Raw genomic sequence first — 19,928 nt, forward strand, 5'->3', positions numbered from 1 at the left:
CTTGTACATAATAGGAGTACTAACAAGTGTACATCTCAAACTATTACACCCAATAAAAAATAAAGTATTAATTATGTTTATATAATATTTTAATTTTAGTTGTACAAAATGGCGTGGATAAAATGCTATTAAATGAGGAAAAAGTGCCATGTAATGACTTGCGGTTTTTGTCCATAAAATTTAAGTACTCCCTACCTTCGTATTGATGGTACTAGTTTTGCATATTTGTCATAATTGTCAATGCACATCTTTAACTATAAATATTTGTAATTATGTAACTGTAAAATTCTAAAAATTTGATAAGTACGAATTGACACGAATCAAACAAAACCTCACATTATTATGTTTTTTCCCCTATATATTGGCAAAAATTTAAAACATATGTGTTAATTCAAATAGTGTCAAAATCCTAACCATCAATAAGGGACGGAGATGTACTAAATAGTAAATACATGGTAAAATTGCTCATTTGCTAAATACCGCCCTAAATTTTTCTACTAACGCCCTGTATAAATACATATACATGTATTTATACTTTAACACTCACTATCCCACTCTCTTTCACTCTCCCTCACTCTTCATCACTCCCTCACTACATCTCTTTCATCAACAAGGATCTCCCATCAAAAACTCCGGCAATTTTTCCGGCGACAATAACTCCGACAACTTTTCCGACTAATTTTCCGGCCACATTATTGCATTATTAATGAAATTTTATAATTCTTTTAATACACAAAAATCGGACTATATTGACTTAAAAAAAAGTGTCCAGGCACCTAAATTAGGTGCCCGAACCTGTGGTCAGGCACCTAAATTAGGCGCCCAACCACTGGTACAGGCACCTAATTTAGGTGCCTGTACCAGTGGTTGGGCGCCTAATTTAGGTGCCTGACCACAGGTTCGGGCACCTAAATTAGGTGCCCGACCACAGGTTCAGGCACCTAAATTAGGTGCCCGACCACAGGTTCAAGCACCTAATTTAGGCGCCTGTACCTGTGGTTGGGCACCTAATTTAGGCGCCTGACCACAGGTTCAGGCACCTAATTTAGGTGCTTGGACACTTTTTTTTTTAAGTCAATATTGTACGATTTTGTGTATTATAAGAATTATAAAATTTAATTAATATTAATAATGTGGCCGGAAAAGTTGCCGTAGATATTTTCGTCGGAAAGTTAGCCGCAAAATTACCGGAGTTCTTGATGGAAAGTTAGCCGAAATAATTGTCGGAGTTATCTCCATCATTCCCTCACTACATCTCTTTCATCAGCAAGGATCTCCCATCAAAAACTCCGGCAATTTTTGCGGCGACAATAACTCCGACAACTTTTCCGACTAATTTTCCAGCCACATTATTGCTTTATTAATATTAGTGAAATTTTATCATTCTTTAATACACAAAATCGGACCCCATTGACTTAAAAAGAAAGTGTCCAGGCACCTAAATTAGGTGCCCGAACCTGTGGTCAGGCACCTAAATTAGGCGCCCAACACAGGTACAGGCGCCTAAATTAGGTGCCTGTACCTGTGGTCAGGCACCTAAATTAGGCGCCCAACCACAGGTACAAGCACCTAATTTAGGCGCCTGCACCTGTGGTTGGGCGCCTAATTTAGGTGCCTGACCACAGGTTCGGGCACCTACTTTAGGTGCCTGGATACTTTTTTTTTAAAGTAAATATAGTCCGATTTTGTGTATTAAAAGAATTATAAAATTTACTTAATATTAATAATGCAATAATGTGGTCGGAAAATTGGCCGGAAAAGTTGCCGGATTTATTTTGCAGGAGATATTGTCGTCGGAAAGTTAGCCGGAAAATTGTCGGTGTTCTTGATGGGAAAGTTAGCCGGAATAATTGCCGGAGTTATTGTGGATGAAAGAGATGTAGGGAGGGAAATACAACCCATGTATACAAATACAAAAATACAGGGCGTTAACTGGAAATTTTAGGGCGGCATTTAGCAAGACCCTAAAATTGCCCATTATTAAGCCCTTTTTATTCAAATTAAATTCTGATCAACAGCATTATTATCGAGCAACTAACACACATAGTCACAAATTTTAAAATCTTGTTAAAACTTAAAAAGCAATGCTTGCCAAATGCCAACGGTAAAACGAGGGAGGGGAGGACAAAACAGTCATAATTTGAATTCCAAATAAACATATTTGCTCTACAAGTCTGACAGCTCTGCTTCGGCCTACTCTCTCCCTCCTTCCTCTCTCACTCAACCCAAACTTTGCAGTGAAGAGAGAGAGAGAAACAAATCCACTGAGACTGAGACTGAGACAGATAACGAAGAACAACAATACACATTTAGAGAGAGAAAACAAAACACAAAGAGAAAATCGATCAAATTCTCAAATCCCTAAGTTTTCCTTCATTTTAATGGCTGGATACGTCGGAATTTTAGTGTCAGATCCATGGCTTCAGAATCAGTTCACTCAAGTCGAGCTTCGTAGCTTGAAATCTCAGGTTCAATTCACTCTTTTTTTTTTTTTGTTACTTCTGATGAAAAGCGTCAGATCCTGAATTTGAACATTTGTTGTTGTTGTTGTTGTTGATGATGATGTTGTTTTTGTTGTTGATGATCATGACGTGGTTGTTGTTGTTGATGATGATGATGTTGTTGTTGTTGATGATGATGATGATGTTGTTGTTGTTGTTGTTGTTGATGATGATGATGATGATGATGATGATGATGATGATGATGATGATGATGATGTATTGATGTTGTTGAATGCAGTTTCATACGTTGAGGAGAGAGAGTGGACCTCTTACACTCGCTGATTTGCCGTTGAAGATGTCGAACCTCAAGGTTGTTGGAGAGAATTTAACTGAAGAGGAGAGAGATTCATTTCTTCGGAGTAATTACCAGAACATGAATGATGAAGTTGATTTCGAGCTCTTTCTTGGAGTAAGTTTCTGGAATTTTCTGTTAAGCACTTGATTAGCAATATGATTTTAAAATTTCAACTTATCAGAATCCTATGATCATGGAAAATTGTAAAAAACAAAGCTAATACATGATTAAGATGGTTATGGTTCAATATTATCCAACTCAATGGATTAGAAGTTACATGCGTGAAAGATAAAAATCTAATACCGATTTGAATTAGCTTGAACTGTACAAGAAAAAGTATTCGTAGTTAGTTATAAGCTTGATTGAAGAAATTAGAAACAATCTGGATTGCAAATTTGCAACATAATACCGTTGGAGGAAAAGTAAATTTAGGTTTGAAGAATTGAACAACTTAGAAGTATATTTTAGGAGTGGCGAAATCAAGAAGGAGGTTTTTTAGTGAGTGGAGCTGTTTTATTTTTGCATCCCTTTGCTATAATCATGTGCTCATTAAAGAGATTAGAGAATGTGGTTTTATAGAGGGAGAACGTGTGTTTTCATACAGGTCTATTTGAAGCTGCACGCACATGCAAGTTCAAAAATGGGAAGTCCGGTGAAAAACTCGTCAGCATTTCTTAAGGCTGCTACAACAACATTGCTTCACACGATAAGCGAGTCCGAGAAATCTTCTTATGTTTCACATATCAACAATTATCTTGGAGAAGACAAGTTCTTGAAGCAATACCTTCCCATTGATCCGACAACCAATGATATGTTTGAGATTGTTAAGGATGGCGTCCTTCTATGGTCGATACTCTTTCCCTTGTCATATTTGTACTACAATTCTTGAATTCCATTAGCTTTGATACCATGGCAAGTTTTTCAACTTATCTTGGTAATAAATACAGTAAACTTATCAATGTTGCTGTTCCTGGGACGATTGATGAACGAGCTATTAACATGAAGAGCATGCTCAATCCATGGGAGAGAAATGAAAATCACACTCTTGGCCTTAATTCAGCTAAGGCTATTGGGTGTACTGTGGTTAATATAGACTCGCAAGATTTCATTGAAGGAAGGGTAAGATGAATTTGCTTTTCAAGATGATTCTTCATATTTTCTGTCTTCTTGCATTTGCCAATTTCATTCAAATCCATAGAAGGGTTTTCCTGCAAGTACAGGTGGATAAAATAATTTACTGATAAGACGAGTCAATATCCATTGGTATCAGATGAAGAATGCAGGACGAATGATTAGTTTTTATTAGACATGATTTAGGAAACCCTTGTTTCATTTGCAAGTGATTTCCAAGAAACTGTATTGAAGTAGTTAGGCTTTTCGGCTATGTTCTATCCAAAGTATCTTTATTTGTAGCCAAAAGTGTGTGCTCTGTCTCGCATCCAGCTCACAGATAGGCATACAACTCTAATATTGGAGCTCACAGAAGGGTGCAGAACTTAGTGGTCAATAGACAAATTACATCAATCTATTGATCGTGCTACTATCTTGCACCTTTTTGTTGTTTTGGTTCTTGTCAGTTGTCATAATACAACTGTATATCACGAGCTTATTCTGTTGTGTTTGTCATATCTATTAATCTATATATCACTGATTGCTGCATTGTTTCGCAAGAAATACTGATATCACCAATTGGTTTGGTAACAGCGTCATCTTGTGCTGGGGTTGGTTGCTCAAATCATTAAGGTACGGCTCCATCATACTATCTTCAAGTGTTCATAATATTATATGATTCATATTCTAACCATGAAAAACTCATGTTTTATTTGAAAATTGTCTCTTCACAAGTGAGAAGATTTTAGCAGTCATAGTTGATGGTTAATGCATACTGTATTAGAATTACACCTGCGTTCAAGTTTAGAGATCTTAGTATGTGCTGTTGTTTCTGTAGATTCAACTTTTGGCAGACCTCAACTTAAAGAAAACACCTCAGTTGGTTGAGTTAGTGGACAGCAGTGAGGTGAGGACCTTCGGTTCTGATATTCTGATCCTGAATCATGTTGATTTTTCATCTCAATGTCTTATTCAAGTGTCTCAAACTCCTAGGATGCAGAAGAGCTGATGAGTCTTCCACCAGAAAAAATCTTGCTGAGATGGATGAACTTCCAACTTAAAAAGTCTGGATACAAGAAAGTCATCACTAATTTCTCCTCTGATATTAAGGTATAGTTGCATTTATTCTGTTCCTAAGACAACCATGATAGTGTTTTATTAATCTCCATGTTTTTTGTAGAGGAACTTTGTTATAGTAAATACTGGCTTAAGACCTTTTGTATCTTGGCCATCTTCTTTTCACTGGATATGGCTTAGTAGCTTGTTTCTGGGTTGCTGATTACAAAGTGAATTCTTGCAGGACGGAGAAGCCTATGCTCACCTCTTAAACGTACTTGCTCCAGAGCACAATAATCCACAAACATTGAAGGTAAAGGATCCTCTACAAAGAGCAAAATTAGTACTCGAACATGCTGATAAGATGGGCTGCAAAAGATACTTGACAGCTAAGGATATAGTGGAAGGGTCACCAAATCTCAACCTTGCCTTTGTTGCACATGTATTTCAACATAGGTGAGGATTGGTACTGTCAGAAAAGTTTCAAGTTTCTATTTCTCTACCACATCTTTTTCTCTTCTCTTTAGTTTTTAGTGTATCATTACATGTCTTCTTTATGTAAGCTGTGAACCTTTCTTCTTTGTTGATCTTATGGTTAAGTGAGTGATTCTTGCAATCGTTTATGGAGGACAAGATGCAGATTCAGCCATCCAAAATCCTTCTAGATCAGTGGTTTTGTGTACTATTGACTTGTCGACTGATATCATATCTGCTGGTGTTATGTTTAAAAAATTCATGTTTCTTGTGTTTTTCATTGATATAATCCTTTTGATGGGACTAGACAAACAGACATGTAAACTATCTTCTATTCCTATGATAGGAACGGACTCTCTACCCAAGTGAAAGACATATCTTTTCTTGAAACTTCACCAGATGATGCTCAAGTCTCACGAGAAGAAAGAGCTTTCCGCTTTTGGCTAAATAGTCTTGGCAATTCAAAATGCATTGACAATGTATTTGAAGATCTAAGAGATGGGTAAGTATAATCCGACTCAAACAAGTTCCTCCATCATATAAGATGTATTATGAAATACTGGAGAAAGCTTGGCACACATTTGAGCTTCCTACATTTATGTAATTGCTTTATTACCCGTGGTTAATATCGTACTTAAAATTTTATTGCTCATAGATGGATACTCTTAGAGACATTGGACAAGGTCTCACCAAAAATTGTCAATTGGAAAGTCGCAAACAAGCCTCCCATCAAGATGCCATTTAAAAAAGTTGAAAATTGTAATCAAGCAATAAAGCTTGGAAAGCAATTGAAGTTCTCTTTAGTCAATATTGCTGGAAATGATATCGTGCAAGGAAATAAAAAGTTGATTTTAGGTATGTGGTCATTCATGACTAGTGCAGTTTGTTCAAATTATATCTATCACTATGTGTGTGAGTTTGAATGAGATTTCCAAATCGATACTTTTCAGCTTACTTGTGGCAATTGATGCGATGCAACATGATGCAACTCCTAAGGAACTTAAGGTTCCATTCTCATGGGAAGGAAATCAATGACGCTGATATTCTAGAATGGGCTAACAGTCTAGTGAAGAACTCTGGAGGACAGTTACGTATGAGAAGTTTTAAGGTATATATCTATTCTTTCTCTTGAACAGAACTCTATCACAAGTTCACAACACATCTAGAAAGGATCTCACTCAGATGCGGTTAATGATGAACCAAGTTGTGCTTAATAGCCAATATTTAACTAAAGTAGCTTAGGAGCACCTTTGATTCATAATGAATTTCTAAAGTCTCTGTTTATCAAATATCAAAGTCAAACTTATTGCAAAGTGCTATAAAACACTTTTTCCTTATATTTGCAAATTTTGTATGTCATGTTTCGATTTATTTAGTTGTTTCCACTTTCTTATATGTATACATGTAACTCTTGCTTGCTAAACTATTTAAGCAAACTTTTATTTTTAGGTGTAGCTTTACTTTTACTATCTAACAGAGGTTCGTGTAGCACTTCTTATTACTCCTAATCAAGTAAAATTCTAGAAAACAAAGTTAACCTTATGTTTGCGGTGCCTCACTTTATATTGATGTTCTGTATATATTATTTACTAAATATGTGTCAAGATTTGGTTCTGCTTTCTGGAAGGTATCCATAATTTTTTCCTAGAAGTCCCACCAGAATAGGGAAATGAGTTAGCAAGCAAACTTGTTCTGTCCAAAAAGTTATAGTTTGTAACTTGACAACTTCTAATTCTCAAATTATCTGCTTCGCAGGATAAGAGTTTGTCAGATGGGATGTTTTTCCTTGAACTTCTTAGTGCGGTACAGCCAAGAGTAGTAAATTGGAGCCTTGTTACAAAGGGAATAAGTGGTATGCACTTCCTGACGTGATTACAGCAAAACTTTCCTTTTGCATAATGTGTTTAGTTTCATGAAGGTTTCTCGAAACTTTTTTGCCATTGATTTTTATCGTGCCTCGCTTTGTTTACTTCTGATTCTTACTAAAATGGAACTGTTTCATATTGCATATGCCAAGTGCATTGCAATGGAATTTCAGAGCTCTTTTTCTTAATAAATTTAGGAGCACATTACTAAATAGTGTTTTATCTTATTATTGCCCTTTTTGATTGTCTGAGGTTGTGAGTGTAACTGTGTAAGTACAGAAACACATACGATACTGAAATTTCATTTAGCCGTGGTGTAATTCAAATCAATGTAAACAAACTCAACAAAGAAAGATCAGCAGCTGGAAAAACTAAGACATGGTGCTCATTGAATTAAGAATCTGCTATAGTAATTTTATTAAAGACAGGCTGCTTTTCAAAACACCCCCTCCCCTTTTCTTTGCCTTGTGTAAAATTTTCATATTTGAGTTGTCTTTATAAAGGGAGTAAATGATCTAATGCATAGGTGTGTTTGAAAGCCAGGTCATGGCCCCGTTTAGATTCTGGCAAAATTATGAGCCCACAATGCGTAAAGGCAATAGTTCTATGCTTTGACCATAGTCCATAGGATATAGTGGTTTTGCCTTCTTGGGAAATGATGACTAAATAGTATAGTAATTGGAAAATACTTTTCACGTTCATCAGCTGAAATCTGTAACTTCAGCTATATGCTAGGACTTCCAATTACATGCATCTACGTCTGCAGATCTGCTAGTATTCGTTATGTGAAAAACAACTAGAATTTCTCATGGTATTACCTGCATTTCTGGAAGCAAGTAGAGTTCTTGTTCTGCATTTGTGCTCTTTGTCCTGAAGTGTAGCTTTAATGATACTATCTGTATCCTCTACTTTTCCCCTTTCTGGGGCAAGTTTTCATGTTTATGCTGGTTGCTCTTTCGCACTAATCATTTGTATTGGATCTTCTAGTAAATCTGTTAGTCATGCTGATTGTCAATTCAAATTTAATATATATTTTCAGATGAAGAGAAAAGGATGAATGCCTCGTACATCATCAGTGTCGCGAGGAAACTTGGATGTTCTATTTTTTTGCTTCCTGAAGACATCACTGAGGTATGGGCACTTCTTTACAGTCTTCCTCATTGCTTCACAAGCAGAATTGTCCTTGCCTACATTTGTCTTCAACACAAAAAACTAATAACCAGTACTATACTACTACGTAGTCTTGTTAGCTACTGACTACTGTCACTTTATGTTATAGCCTGTTATCATTCCTCTTTTGATGAGCTCAATCTCACCTTGTTGAGTTTGTAGTAGTACGATTCCTTTTCTCATATAGGGTTGTTTTTCTCATGTGCGGTGAACTTGTAATGCAAGCGCCACCAATGCCTTGAGAATCACAGTACTTCTAGTCGGTAGAGTATGATGAAGTCCCTAATCAGTGAATCAAGAATATTATTCACAATATTTAGCAACAGTTTACACAAGAATGACAAGATACAAGAATCCTAGAAAAATGCAACTAAGCAAAGTAATTTATTACATAAATAAAATGTTCATACATTCAGCTCGTCTCCTATGTAATGCGTAGCACATTCAAATGATGGTGCACCATTATCACTATCTGGTCTATCTCCATTAAAAGACAATTAAAAACCCCTCTGAACTTATTGGTAATTAGTTGATGCATCAAGAGGGTAACCGTTGTAAGTTTGCATCAGTAAATCCCATCTATACACTATAAACATTGTCACACATGATCAACTAAAGTTGTGGAATGTCGCATCACATGTACTAATAACTGTTTTGTTTATCAGGTCAACCAGAAGATGATCCTTACATTAACAGCAAGCATAATGTATTGGTTCTTGAATCAACCTGCGGAAGATAATAAATCATCTAGTTCCTCCGACAGCGAGAATGGAAGTCAGTCAGAAACCACGTCGAACTCGACCCTGGATGACGCTGCATCTGAATCATCATTAGAGTAGGTTGGGCGTATACAATTATGTGATTATTCTGTATGTATATGGGAACTTTAACTAAAGTTCTTCCATTTCCTCCATTTTTTCTGTTATTATTTTTAATCTTCCGTCAAAGGTTTTGCTTTCCTTGTGATTTAAGTGCAAGAAAATGATAGGGAGCGAGTGTTTTTCTATAGTCAATTTTCCAAAGAGAGAAGTTACATGTGAATAGCAAGCAAGCATTCTGTTTAGTTCCTGTATGTAATTGACGCTATGGGATTTCTCAGCAAAATTATAAATTACTAAAGATGAACTTCGAATTAGACCATTATTATTATCATTTATCAATGTAAGTTGTATTTGACCCTGTCAAAATCTTACCCTTTATATACTTCATTGTAGCAGATGACCTCATCAACATCCATGGATGGGTGCATAGAATCATATATTCAATCCGGTTTATCTAATATGAAGATAAGAGTGTCTGGAATTCGAATAACCAAATTTTCGAATTGGATAATCGGGTATTTGAGCCTGTATTAAAGTTAGCTAACAGTACAAGTTCTGGAACCGTTTCCTTCTATATCCGTAGAAAAAAGGTTTGCTGAAATGAAAAATTTAAACATCTTTGATACATTGATGTAAAAACCATAAGAAATCAGCACTGAACAATTACCTCTCCCGTGCATATGTTTTGATTACTTTCCCACTACTTTTTAGTATAAATGGTAAACCTAAGATTTGAGCACTTTTCATGCTCCTATAGAAGATGATTCTCATTGTACTTCAAAGGCAAAAATAATTACCATCTACCGTCCACCTAGGATGGATTGGGAATTTGAAAATTTTGTAAGGAGAATTGCTGAGCTAGGGCTTGTCTGGCATCATCGTTAGTTTCAATTTTGGTTTTATGAATGCAAAAAGCATATGTTATAAGGGGTTTATTAAACTTAAAATTAGTCATACTTATACAAAATATGTCAATTATGAAAACTATCAACATAGTTGAAAACTACTTTTCCTAGTTTTTATTTTACTTTTGTTTTTGGTTCTCCAGAAAACTAAAATATAGAAACAAAAAACGACAATGAACAAGCCCTGAGATAGTAACTTTGGTAAAAAAAAATAATAATTAGAAATCTATATCTAAAACACAATACAATTAGTCAACATTATCTTTAAGGAAGATCAAACCTAAAGAATTAAAACTTCAAATTAGGATATCCAATTAAGCAATTGGAATCACATTTTTGTGCAATTTGAGCGGTATGCATGATCCTCTTGTTGCAAGTGTGTGCGCCATATGCACATTGCACATTTTGCCATATAGGGGTCACTTCTCAAGTTCAACGAGTCATTTTTTAAGCCAAATATGTCATTATTAGAGATAGTAGGTCAACTTAAAAAGTGTCACTTCTATTACAGATAACCCTTTAAGATAAAAAGATTTCACCGACTCACTAGAGTCATAGGGTGTTATAGTAAGGTGTTATAGACTTTTAGTACTAGTAACGAGACTTGGCGCGAAAGACATTACGTGAAGGTCGCGTGAAGAGCAGAGTACATGTAAGAAGGAATCTGCTTCTAACTGAAGGAAATAGATTAAGTACATTTAAAACTTAAGCTTGAGGGAGAAGCGACCCAGATTTACCCAAGTTGAAACCGACCTAATTCTTCATGAGAGTCGGTTTGAGCAAACCCAAGTGGCCAAATCACCGAAAGATGGCTGTCGAATTGATTCGACCCACGTTATTTCGAAAGCCAATTTAAGCCAACCCAACTCCACATGACGCTGGCCCGAGCCGATCTAAATCCTTCCTAAAGTCATTTTGCGCCAAACCAAGTCCATTCGGCGTCGGTTTCAGCCAACCCAAGTTCTTCCGAGAGGTGATTTGTTCCAACCTAAGTCCATCTAGCGCCGGCTAGAGCAGATCCAAGTCCTTATGAGAGCCAATTTGTTCCGGCCCAAGTCCATCCGAGAGCCGATTTAGTTTGGTTCGACTTCACCTTATTCCATTCTAACCCAAATTTACCCCACCAAACCACCACTCGAGCCAACCCTACCCGATCCAATTTTGAGAGCTTCCTCACCCAATTAGATTTGACTAAAGGCCATCCAGACCCACCCACATCCGACCCACGACTCACCCTCACTCATATTATTCCGACTCAAATCATTTCGACCCAGGTTGGGTCAACCCAAACCCACCCAGTGATCCAATTTGACACCTTTATCTCTGGTAGCTGGATTATCCAATTAATATATGAAGCATCTCAGCTGTGAGTGTGGACCTATTTTTCTAGGTGCACAAATACACGATGGGTGGTGGCCTTCACCTAGAAGATAAGTTCCGATCTCAGAAATGGCATGGGAGCAATGCGGGAAAGCCGTATAAGAAACCCCATCTCATATCACTCTGTCTCTAGCCCAACACTATTGCTAGATATCTAGTATTAGAGTAGTCGCCTACGAATAAGAGGAGCTACGATTCAAATAGAAACTCATAAATTCAAATCAATTCAATAAAAATTATGAAGTTTGTCAAAAATTACTTTTTAAATGTAATTTTTTTTAGAAATCACCTTATAAAATATTTTTGGCATAAAATCACTTTTTATGAACATTTTGTAAGATGAAACTTGTAGTTGGATTCATGCCATTAAAGTAGATTTTCAAGCGTTAGAATCCCAATTTCTTTCCTCTCCCTCCATATTTCATCCCATTTTATTTCATTTTATTTTTTCTCGACTCTCTTTCTTATTTTTAAACCTCTTCCTCTTGAATAATATGGGGAAAATAATGAACCAAATGGAAATTTTGTATTTTTGGATGTTTAAATTTAAATACAACATCTATATACTTTACGTAAATTACATGATGACATGATCCTCATTTTATCTCTCTCTATTTCTATTTCTATTATCAATAATTACCGTAAAGTCCATACTTTATACGCCTCTTCCCATATTGCCACTCAAATTAAAAGTTTTGGGTTGAAAAGTTTCGTATTTTTACCATGATCCGATCCGGAAACCCACATCACATTATCCATATTCGACCCGACCGAACTCGAAACCCACCCAACCCGTTTGACAGGTTTAATTATTAATTATTGTGATGTTACTTGTTACCTCTTGAAAAAACCATCATACAACTACTAGGAAAAAATAGTAACGAGACTTGGCGGGAAAGAACATGACATTAAGACCAGGGTGCATATAACACTATTACTATATAAGGAGAGAAATTCCTATTCAAAACATCAAACTATATTGCAAGAACTCAACGATCGCAACAATGGAGTCGAATTCTGATAGCAAGTGAAATTTCCCCCTTTTCTTTTCTCTTCTTTTCTCTGTGATTACATTTTTTACAATTTCCCATTTTTTACTGCTGTTTGATTTACGTTTTATGAGGGTAGTACTACTTGGGGTTCGAAGCTTGAGAAACTTCTGGACGAACCTGATGATAATGATACTGAAGAAGTTAACAGTACCAGGTAATATGATTATTGATTAAACATTATCTTGATCTAATTAATTCTGCATGCATGCTACTATAATCTTACATAATTATGCTTTATTTTAGATTCTTTATATAATCTGGATTATTAAACATTCTGTGCATGTATTTTGTTCCTTGAATTCTACTCTATTGTTATCATTTTCTTCTTTATATTTGCATTTCCATTTGATTTACTTACTTCTGTTTAATTTACGTTTTATGTGGGTTGTAGGGAGACGAAGATTGCCAAAATTGAGCAAGAAGTTAAAGATCATTCCAGTACAAGGTAATATGATTATTGATTAAACATTAACTTCATCTATATATAATTATGCTTTATTTAGATTCTTTATATAATCTGGATTTTTAAATATTGTGTGCATGTATTTTGTTTCTTGAATTCTATTCTAATGTTTGATTTGTTAATCATTTTCTTCTTTATATTTGCATTTGCATTTGATTTACTTACTTCTGTTTGATTTACGTTTTATGAGGGTAGTACTACTTGGGGTTCGAAGCTCGAAAAACTTATGGAAGAACTTGATGATAATGATACTGAAGTTGATGGTCCTGGGCCTCCTGGCAGTACCAGGTAATATGATTATTGATTGAACACTATCTTGATCTTATTAATTCTGCATGCTATAATCTTACATAATTATGCTATATTTGGATTCTTTATATCTATGTTACTCCGACACCTTCATTTATCTCAAAAACCGGGTGTCGTGTCGTGTCGTGTCCAACACGACATTTTACTTGAATACTTCATTTTAAACTTAAAGCTTGTCTTTTTTCTACAAAATAGCCGAATCGGACACTTAGACACCCATATCCGAGTAGACATTCAATCTGTATCTGAGCAACATAGCTTTATATAATCTGGATTTTTAAATATTGTGTGCATTTGTTTTGTTTCTTGAATTCTATTCTAAATGTTTAGTTTGTTAATCATTTTCTTTTTTATATTTGCATTTCCATTTGATTTACTTACTTCTATTTGATTTATGTTTTATGAGGGTAGTAGTAGTACTACTACTTGGGGTTCGAAGCTCGAAAAACTTCTAGAAATTGATGCTAATGATACTGAAGTTGATGGTCCCAATACTAGGTAATATGATTATTGATTAAACACTATCTTGTTCTAATTAATTCTGCATGAATTCTACTCGATTTAAATCACTTACTTCTGTTTAATTTACGTTTTATGAGGGTAGTAGGGAGACGAAGATTGCCAAAATTGAGCAAGAACGTGATGCTGATGATATTGAAGAAGTTAACAAAAATCATTCCAGTACAAGGTAATATGATTATTGATTAAACATTAACTTTATCTATACATGATAATTATGCTTTATTTAGATTCTTTATATAATCTGGATTTTTTAATATTGTGTGCATTTATTTTGTTTCATGAATTCTATTCTAATGTTTAATTTGTTAATTGTTTCCTTTTTATATTTGCATTTCCATTTGATTTACTTACTGCTGTTTCATTTACGTTTTATGAGGGTAGTACTACTTGGGGTTCGAAGCTCGAAAAACTTATGGACGAACTTGATACTAATGATACTGACGATGAAGTTAATGGTCCCAGTAACAGGTAATATGATTATTGATCTAATTAATTCTGCATGATATATATAATCTTACATAATTATGCTTAATCTGGATTTTTAAATATTGTGTGCATTTGTTTTGTTTCTTGAATTCAACTCGATTTGATTCACTTACTTCTGTTTGATTTACGTTTTATGAGGGTAGTACAATGGCGGATTTTAAGAGGGGCGAGCAGGGGCCTGACCCCTCTTAGATTAATACAATATATAAGGTTGGATACAATTTATTAGACAAAATTGAAGCTGGCCCACGTATGAATTATTCTTACAATTTCTTAAAGATTTGATAATGGTCTTAAATAAATGGACAAAACTGCTTAAAAACTGAAGTATTGGGACTTCAAACAATTGCATGAGCTACAATAACTTCTTTATAGCTATTGATAATGATATATTTAACCTTTAATATGCTTCTACTAGTATTTTATTAATCTTTGAAATTTTGTAATTGAACACATATTTTTCTATTTGGCCCCTGTAAAATGGTTGGTGAAGATCCGCCACTACTAGTACTACTACTTGGGGTTCGAAGCTCGAAAAACTTTTGGCAGAACCTGAAGCTAATGATACTGAAGTTGATGGTCCCAGTACCAGGTAATATGATTATTGATCTAATTAATTCTGCATGATATAATCTTACATAATTATGCTTAATCTGAATTTTTAGATATTGTGTGCACTTGTTTTGTTTCTTGAATTCTACTCGATTTGATTTACTTACTTCTGTTTGATTTACGTTTTATGAGGGTAGTACTAGTTGGGATACGAAGTTGGACACACTTATGCAAGAACCTGATGCTAATGATACTGAAGAAGTTGACAGTACCAGGTAATAAGATTATTGATTAAACATTATCTTGATCTAATTAATTCTGCATGCTATAATTTTACATAATTATGCTTTATTTAGATTCCTTATAATCTGGATTTTTTAAGAATTTATTATTTGTATTATCCAAAATCAATTTGTCATGTTTATAGTATAATTTGATCGAACTAGCTATGCGGCCTATGCCACAACTAAATATGAGCCGAGGTAGTATCTGTTAAATATGAATTTATCTCTTATTTTGGCGATACCCTGAAAAAATATTTGGTAATGGGCATATAGCTGAAATGTTTTGGGACTAAAGATCCTTAAACTTTTGAGTTTGGACTTTACTATTTCTCATTTATAGCTTTGATTAGTTCATATATAGCGAATATGAAGAATTTGGTAATTCAGTACCCTACATTTTCTGTTGCATATATATGCCACTGAAAATTGATATGAGCAAATATTGATCAAATGCCATGTAGCTTTGGTTAGTTCATACTCCAAAATCAATTTTGTTTTGTTTCTTGAATTCTACTCGATTTGATTTACTTAATTCTGTTTGATTTACGTTTTAAATAGTACTACTAGTTCCAGTACTACTAGTTGGGATACGAAGTTGGACAAACTTATGCGAGAACTTGATGCTAATGATACTAAAGAAGTTAACAATACCAGGTAATATGATTATTGATTAAACATTATCTTGATCTAATTAATTCTGCATGCTATAATTTTACATAATTATGCTTTATTTAGATTCCTTATAATCTGGATTTTTTAGAATTTATTACTTGTATTATCCAATAGTATAATTTGATCGAACTAGCTATGCCACAACTAAAGATGAGCCGAGGTAGTATCTGTTAAATATGAATTTATCTCTTATTTTGGCGATACCCTGAAAAAACATTTGGTAATGGGAATATAGCTGAAATGTTTTGGGACTAAAGATCCTTAAAATTTTGAGTTTGGACTTTACTATTTCTCATTAATAGCTTTGGTTAGTTCATAGCGAATATGAAGAATTTGGTAATTCAGTAGCCTACATTTTCTGTTGCATATATATGCCACTGAAAATTGATATGAACAAATATTGATCAAATGCCATGTAGTTTGCATACAGTTTGAGACTAAGGTAGTACTCCACTTGTTAACAATTTTGTGCTAGGTCGGAGGAGTCTATATTGCAGGATATTTATGCTCTTCTCCAAGAACCATTTAACTTCTCCTTTAAGAGCTTGGTGGAAGTAGAGAAAGAGGAGTATGCTGCGCAAAATCAAGAATGTGCAGAAGCAGCTATATCTTTCTTGAATGCTTCCTGCAAAAATGCTGAGGTTAATCTAGCTTTATTTCATCTTTTTTCTCTGTTTTGTACTCTTGATTCCTGCAATGTTAGCTAATCTACCATGTTTGGAACTTTTTATTCTTCAACTTTTCTCAGGGTGGTACCGAGTATGAGCTTGTGGAGCCGGTGTCTAGTTTATCATTTGTGACTACAAGTCGCGGATTACACTACCATGCCAACTTTAAGGCTAAGTCGAAAAATGATCCGGAAGCTAAGCCATTACTCTTTTTTGTTGAATTGGTGATCGAGAAGCCAGAACCTCAAGTTACCCTTTGCACTTGCTTGGGACCTAGTGACTCAGAATCAGGTACTTGAATGTATGCATGCTTTCAAGAATATTGATTACTTTACTTCAACATTCTCTTGTTTGATGGTCACCTAATTCACCCATATCTATTGGTTAGGACTTAGGACTAACCCTTCAGATTGCCTTTTATGCTTAGTTCAAGTTGTTTCAACTATACAACTCAAAAAATTGCATCAATGTTGTTTATTGTAATGATTTACATCTCATGATAAGAAAGCACAGAAATACGAGATTCATTTTAATTTACTGCGATGTATGTTATGAAAACCTTTGATTAAGCTAATATGACTCATGTTAAGCTCTGTATCATTTGAACGTATAATTAAAATTGATTTCAATTATACAACTGACCTTCATCATATGGCTTTGCAGCTGCCACTGGACTCAATGGTTGCGAAGTCTGCTCAAAGATTCAGATTCATCATCCTAAGAGTGGGGCATTTGCGGTTTCTGGCATCAGGTCTCCCTTTTCCCGTCCTTGGAGGTTGCATAAGAATCCCTCACCCACACACACAGAAATAGACAGTAGTAGTACTTCGTGAATATTTGAGTCCTTACTAGTATCTGTGTATAGAACCAAATGTGAACCTTAGTTAGACTACAGTGTTGGATGGTTTTCAGGTTTTGAATGTGGAGCATGATTTGTGAATATTTGAGTCCTTACTAGTAGTAGTATCTGTGTATAGAACCTAAATGTGAATATTAGTTTAGAATACAGTGTCAGAATGGTTTTCAGGATTTGTATGTGGAGCATGATTACACTTTGCAATACATATTAGCTTAATAGCTTTCAGTAGGTAAATGTACCAAAGAAAGATGCTTTTTTTTTATAAGTTACCAAAGAAAGATGCTATCAGTTTCTTATTGTTTGTTTCTTTGGTGGAGGTTTATATGGCTCGCAAAGGGGTCTTAGAACCATGAGGAGAGTGAGCAATTGCTCAATGTTTCAAATTTTAAGGACCGTACCTAATTTTTCTTTTACTTTTTAGGTTCTATAAGTGTAGATGGAAAAAATACGACATTTATTATCCAAATTTTTACCCCTAATCTATATAATGTACTTATTTTCTTTTAAATATCACATAGCTTATTTTAGTTTCATCTTTTATGTCTTAACTATTTTGTTATACCTAAGGTGTCTCCTTACTCAAAATGCAAATAGCATTGAAGCATTTGCGAGCATATTCCAATTCATGTCGAGTAGACCTTGTTGCTTTGTTATAAAATTTAAAATTAAAGTTGTAGGGAGGGACTTATGTCACCACAAATAGAGACTAAAACAAGTGTTGGATTTAAAGCTAGTGTTAAATATTACAAATGGACTTATCAATTTGAAATTTCAATCCACCTATTTTCAAAATATCAAATGGATGACCAAAAATCCCCGAGAAAGTCTTTGATTTGCCTATCATTATAGACAATCCTTCCTATATTATCTACAGAAATCAAACCTGAACTCTAACCTATGTTTTTTTTATGATCCGTAATTTCTATCATGACATCCTTATAGTGGGCCAGAAGTAGCCCGTCCTGAGTGCTTTGTTAGATAAGCTTCTGCCTCCAGCATGGTTGCCACATTCGCCATCATGTAACTCTGTACGTCGTGTTTTTTGAGGCATTTTAAGTAAGGACCTACAACTGACTTGCGAAATAATATATTATCAATTAAAATGAAGTACCGGGATGCTTTTACCTTGAAAGTTCGCTTCTCTACAAGTTGCGTGTTTAAGATGCCTTCTTTCAACCATTGGATGTATTCTTCCATCCAATGTACTTCTTTGGGGGCAACTTCAGTGTTGGTTTCATTTATTTGAAGTCTATATGTTGTAGGTTGCATGATGTGCACAATGAGGAAGTTGCTTAAGTTTAGCGATGCCGAGCCCAAGCCTAGGTTGGCTAGGGCATCTACCTAGACATTGTGCTCTCTATGAATTTGCTTGATGGTAAATTCGTCGAATTTGCTAGCAGCATCCTTGACTATGTCTAGGTATTTTGCTATCTTCTGATCTTTTGCTGCGTAAGACCCGTTAAATTGATTGACAGTTAATAAAGAGTTGCAACTTACCTCGATCCCTTTGACTTTAAGTTCTGCCACAACATTTAGGGCGATAATCGAAGCTTCATATTCAGCCTCATTTTTAGTTGATGCTTTGAATTCACAATGTATAGCTTGGGCTATTATGTCCCTTTGTGACAATTATAGTACAAATCCAAGTCTTGCCCCATTTAATTTGTATTGCTCCGTCTGTACATAGGGTCCATTTTGGAGTTGATGTCTACTCTAGTAGTTGCAACAATTCTTCTTTAGCCTCAATTTGTAGATTTGGACTGAAATCAGCCACAAAGTCTGTTATAGTAGTTGCAATAATTAGTTTTGAAGCAAATAGGATAACGTTCAAATATGGACGCAACTTGGCAGATGCCATCACTAAAGCAAGTATAAGTTTCTCTAAGGAATTATACCTCGTTTCAGCATCTACAAGGCTCCTACCTACATAATAGATTGATGATTGCGTTCCATCTTCCTCCCTTATCGAAACGGCACTTACAGTTGCATACGTTATGGCTAGATAAAGTTGCACTGCTTCTTTGACTTTTGGCTTGCTTAGGAGAGGTGGTGTCATCATGTAGGTCAACAAATTCTGGAACGCCTCTTCATGCTTGCTTGTCCATTCCAAAGATTTGTTCTTCCTTAGCTCATCATAAAATAGTTTGCACATGATTGATGATTTGTATATAAATCTTTTTAGAACCGCAACTCGTCCAACCAGTTTTTGCACATCTTTACTTGACGCATCTTGGAGATTGCAAGTTGACAATTGCATGCTTTGATTTGCTTTGGACTTAGCTCGATTCCCCTTTGAGTTACAACGTATCCAAGGAATTTGCGAGAGGCAACGTCGAAAGGAGCACTTGCTTGGATTTAGTTTCATTTGGTAGCGCCTAATGATTTCGATTGCCTCTACAAGGTGTTGGATGTGGTCGCCATCTTTTTTGGACTTGACTAGCATGTTATCAATGTAAACCTCCATGGTGTCCCTAAAATGTTTTC

At 35.1% G+C, this 19,928-nt stretch overlaps 2 protein-coding genes across 2 annotated transcripts; both read left to right on the forward strand.

The window, feature by feature from the left end:
- The first annotated feature begins 2,099 nt into the window (after positions 1-2,099).
- Positions 2,100-9,606, forward strand: LOC104894425 (fimbrin-2). Its single transcript, XM_010680648.4, has 14 exons — positions 2,100-2,468; positions 2,740-2,910; positions 3,401-3,642; positions 3,744-3,915; positions 4,501-4,539; positions 4,745-4,813; positions 4,900-5,016; positions 5,207-5,418; positions 5,783-5,938; positions 6,092-6,291; positions 6,387-6,544; positions 7,192-7,288; positions 8,341-8,432; positions 9,137-9,606. The coding sequence occupies exons 1-14, from the start codon at positions 2,382-2,384 to the stop codon at positions 9,308-9,310; spliced, it is 1,986 nt and encodes a 661-aa protein (XP_010678950.1). The 5' UTR covers positions 2,100-2,381; the 3' UTR covers positions 9,311-9,606.
- A 2,975-nt stretch (positions 9,607-12,581) lies between these two features.
- On the forward strand, positions 12,582-18,740 carry LOC104894426 (suppressor protein SRP40-like). Its single transcript, XM_057394818.1, has 14 exons — positions 12,582-12,604; positions 12,706-12,783; positions 13,021-13,074; positions 13,288-13,380; positions 13,813-13,899; positions 14,009-14,089; positions 14,305-14,391; positions 14,903-15,001; positions 15,159-15,236; positions 15,804-15,899; positions 16,393-16,558; positions 16,666-16,876; positions 17,249-17,336; positions 18,707-18,740. The coding sequence occupies exons 1-14, from the start codon at positions 12,582-12,584 to the stop codon at positions 18,738-18,740; spliced, it is 1,275 nt and encodes a 424-aa protein (XP_057250801.1).
- The last annotated feature ends 1,188 nt before the right edge of the window (positions 18,741-19,928 follow it).

The sequence above is a fragment of the Beta vulgaris genome, chromosome 5 (genome assembly GCF_026745355.1).
Source record: "Beta vulgaris subsp. vulgaris cultivar EL10 chromosome 5, EL10.2, whole genome shotgun sequence".
In the NCBI taxonomy this organism is placed as follows: domain Eukaryota; kingdom Viridiplantae; phylum Streptophyta; class Magnoliopsida; order Caryophyllales; family Amaranthaceae; genus Beta; species Beta vulgaris.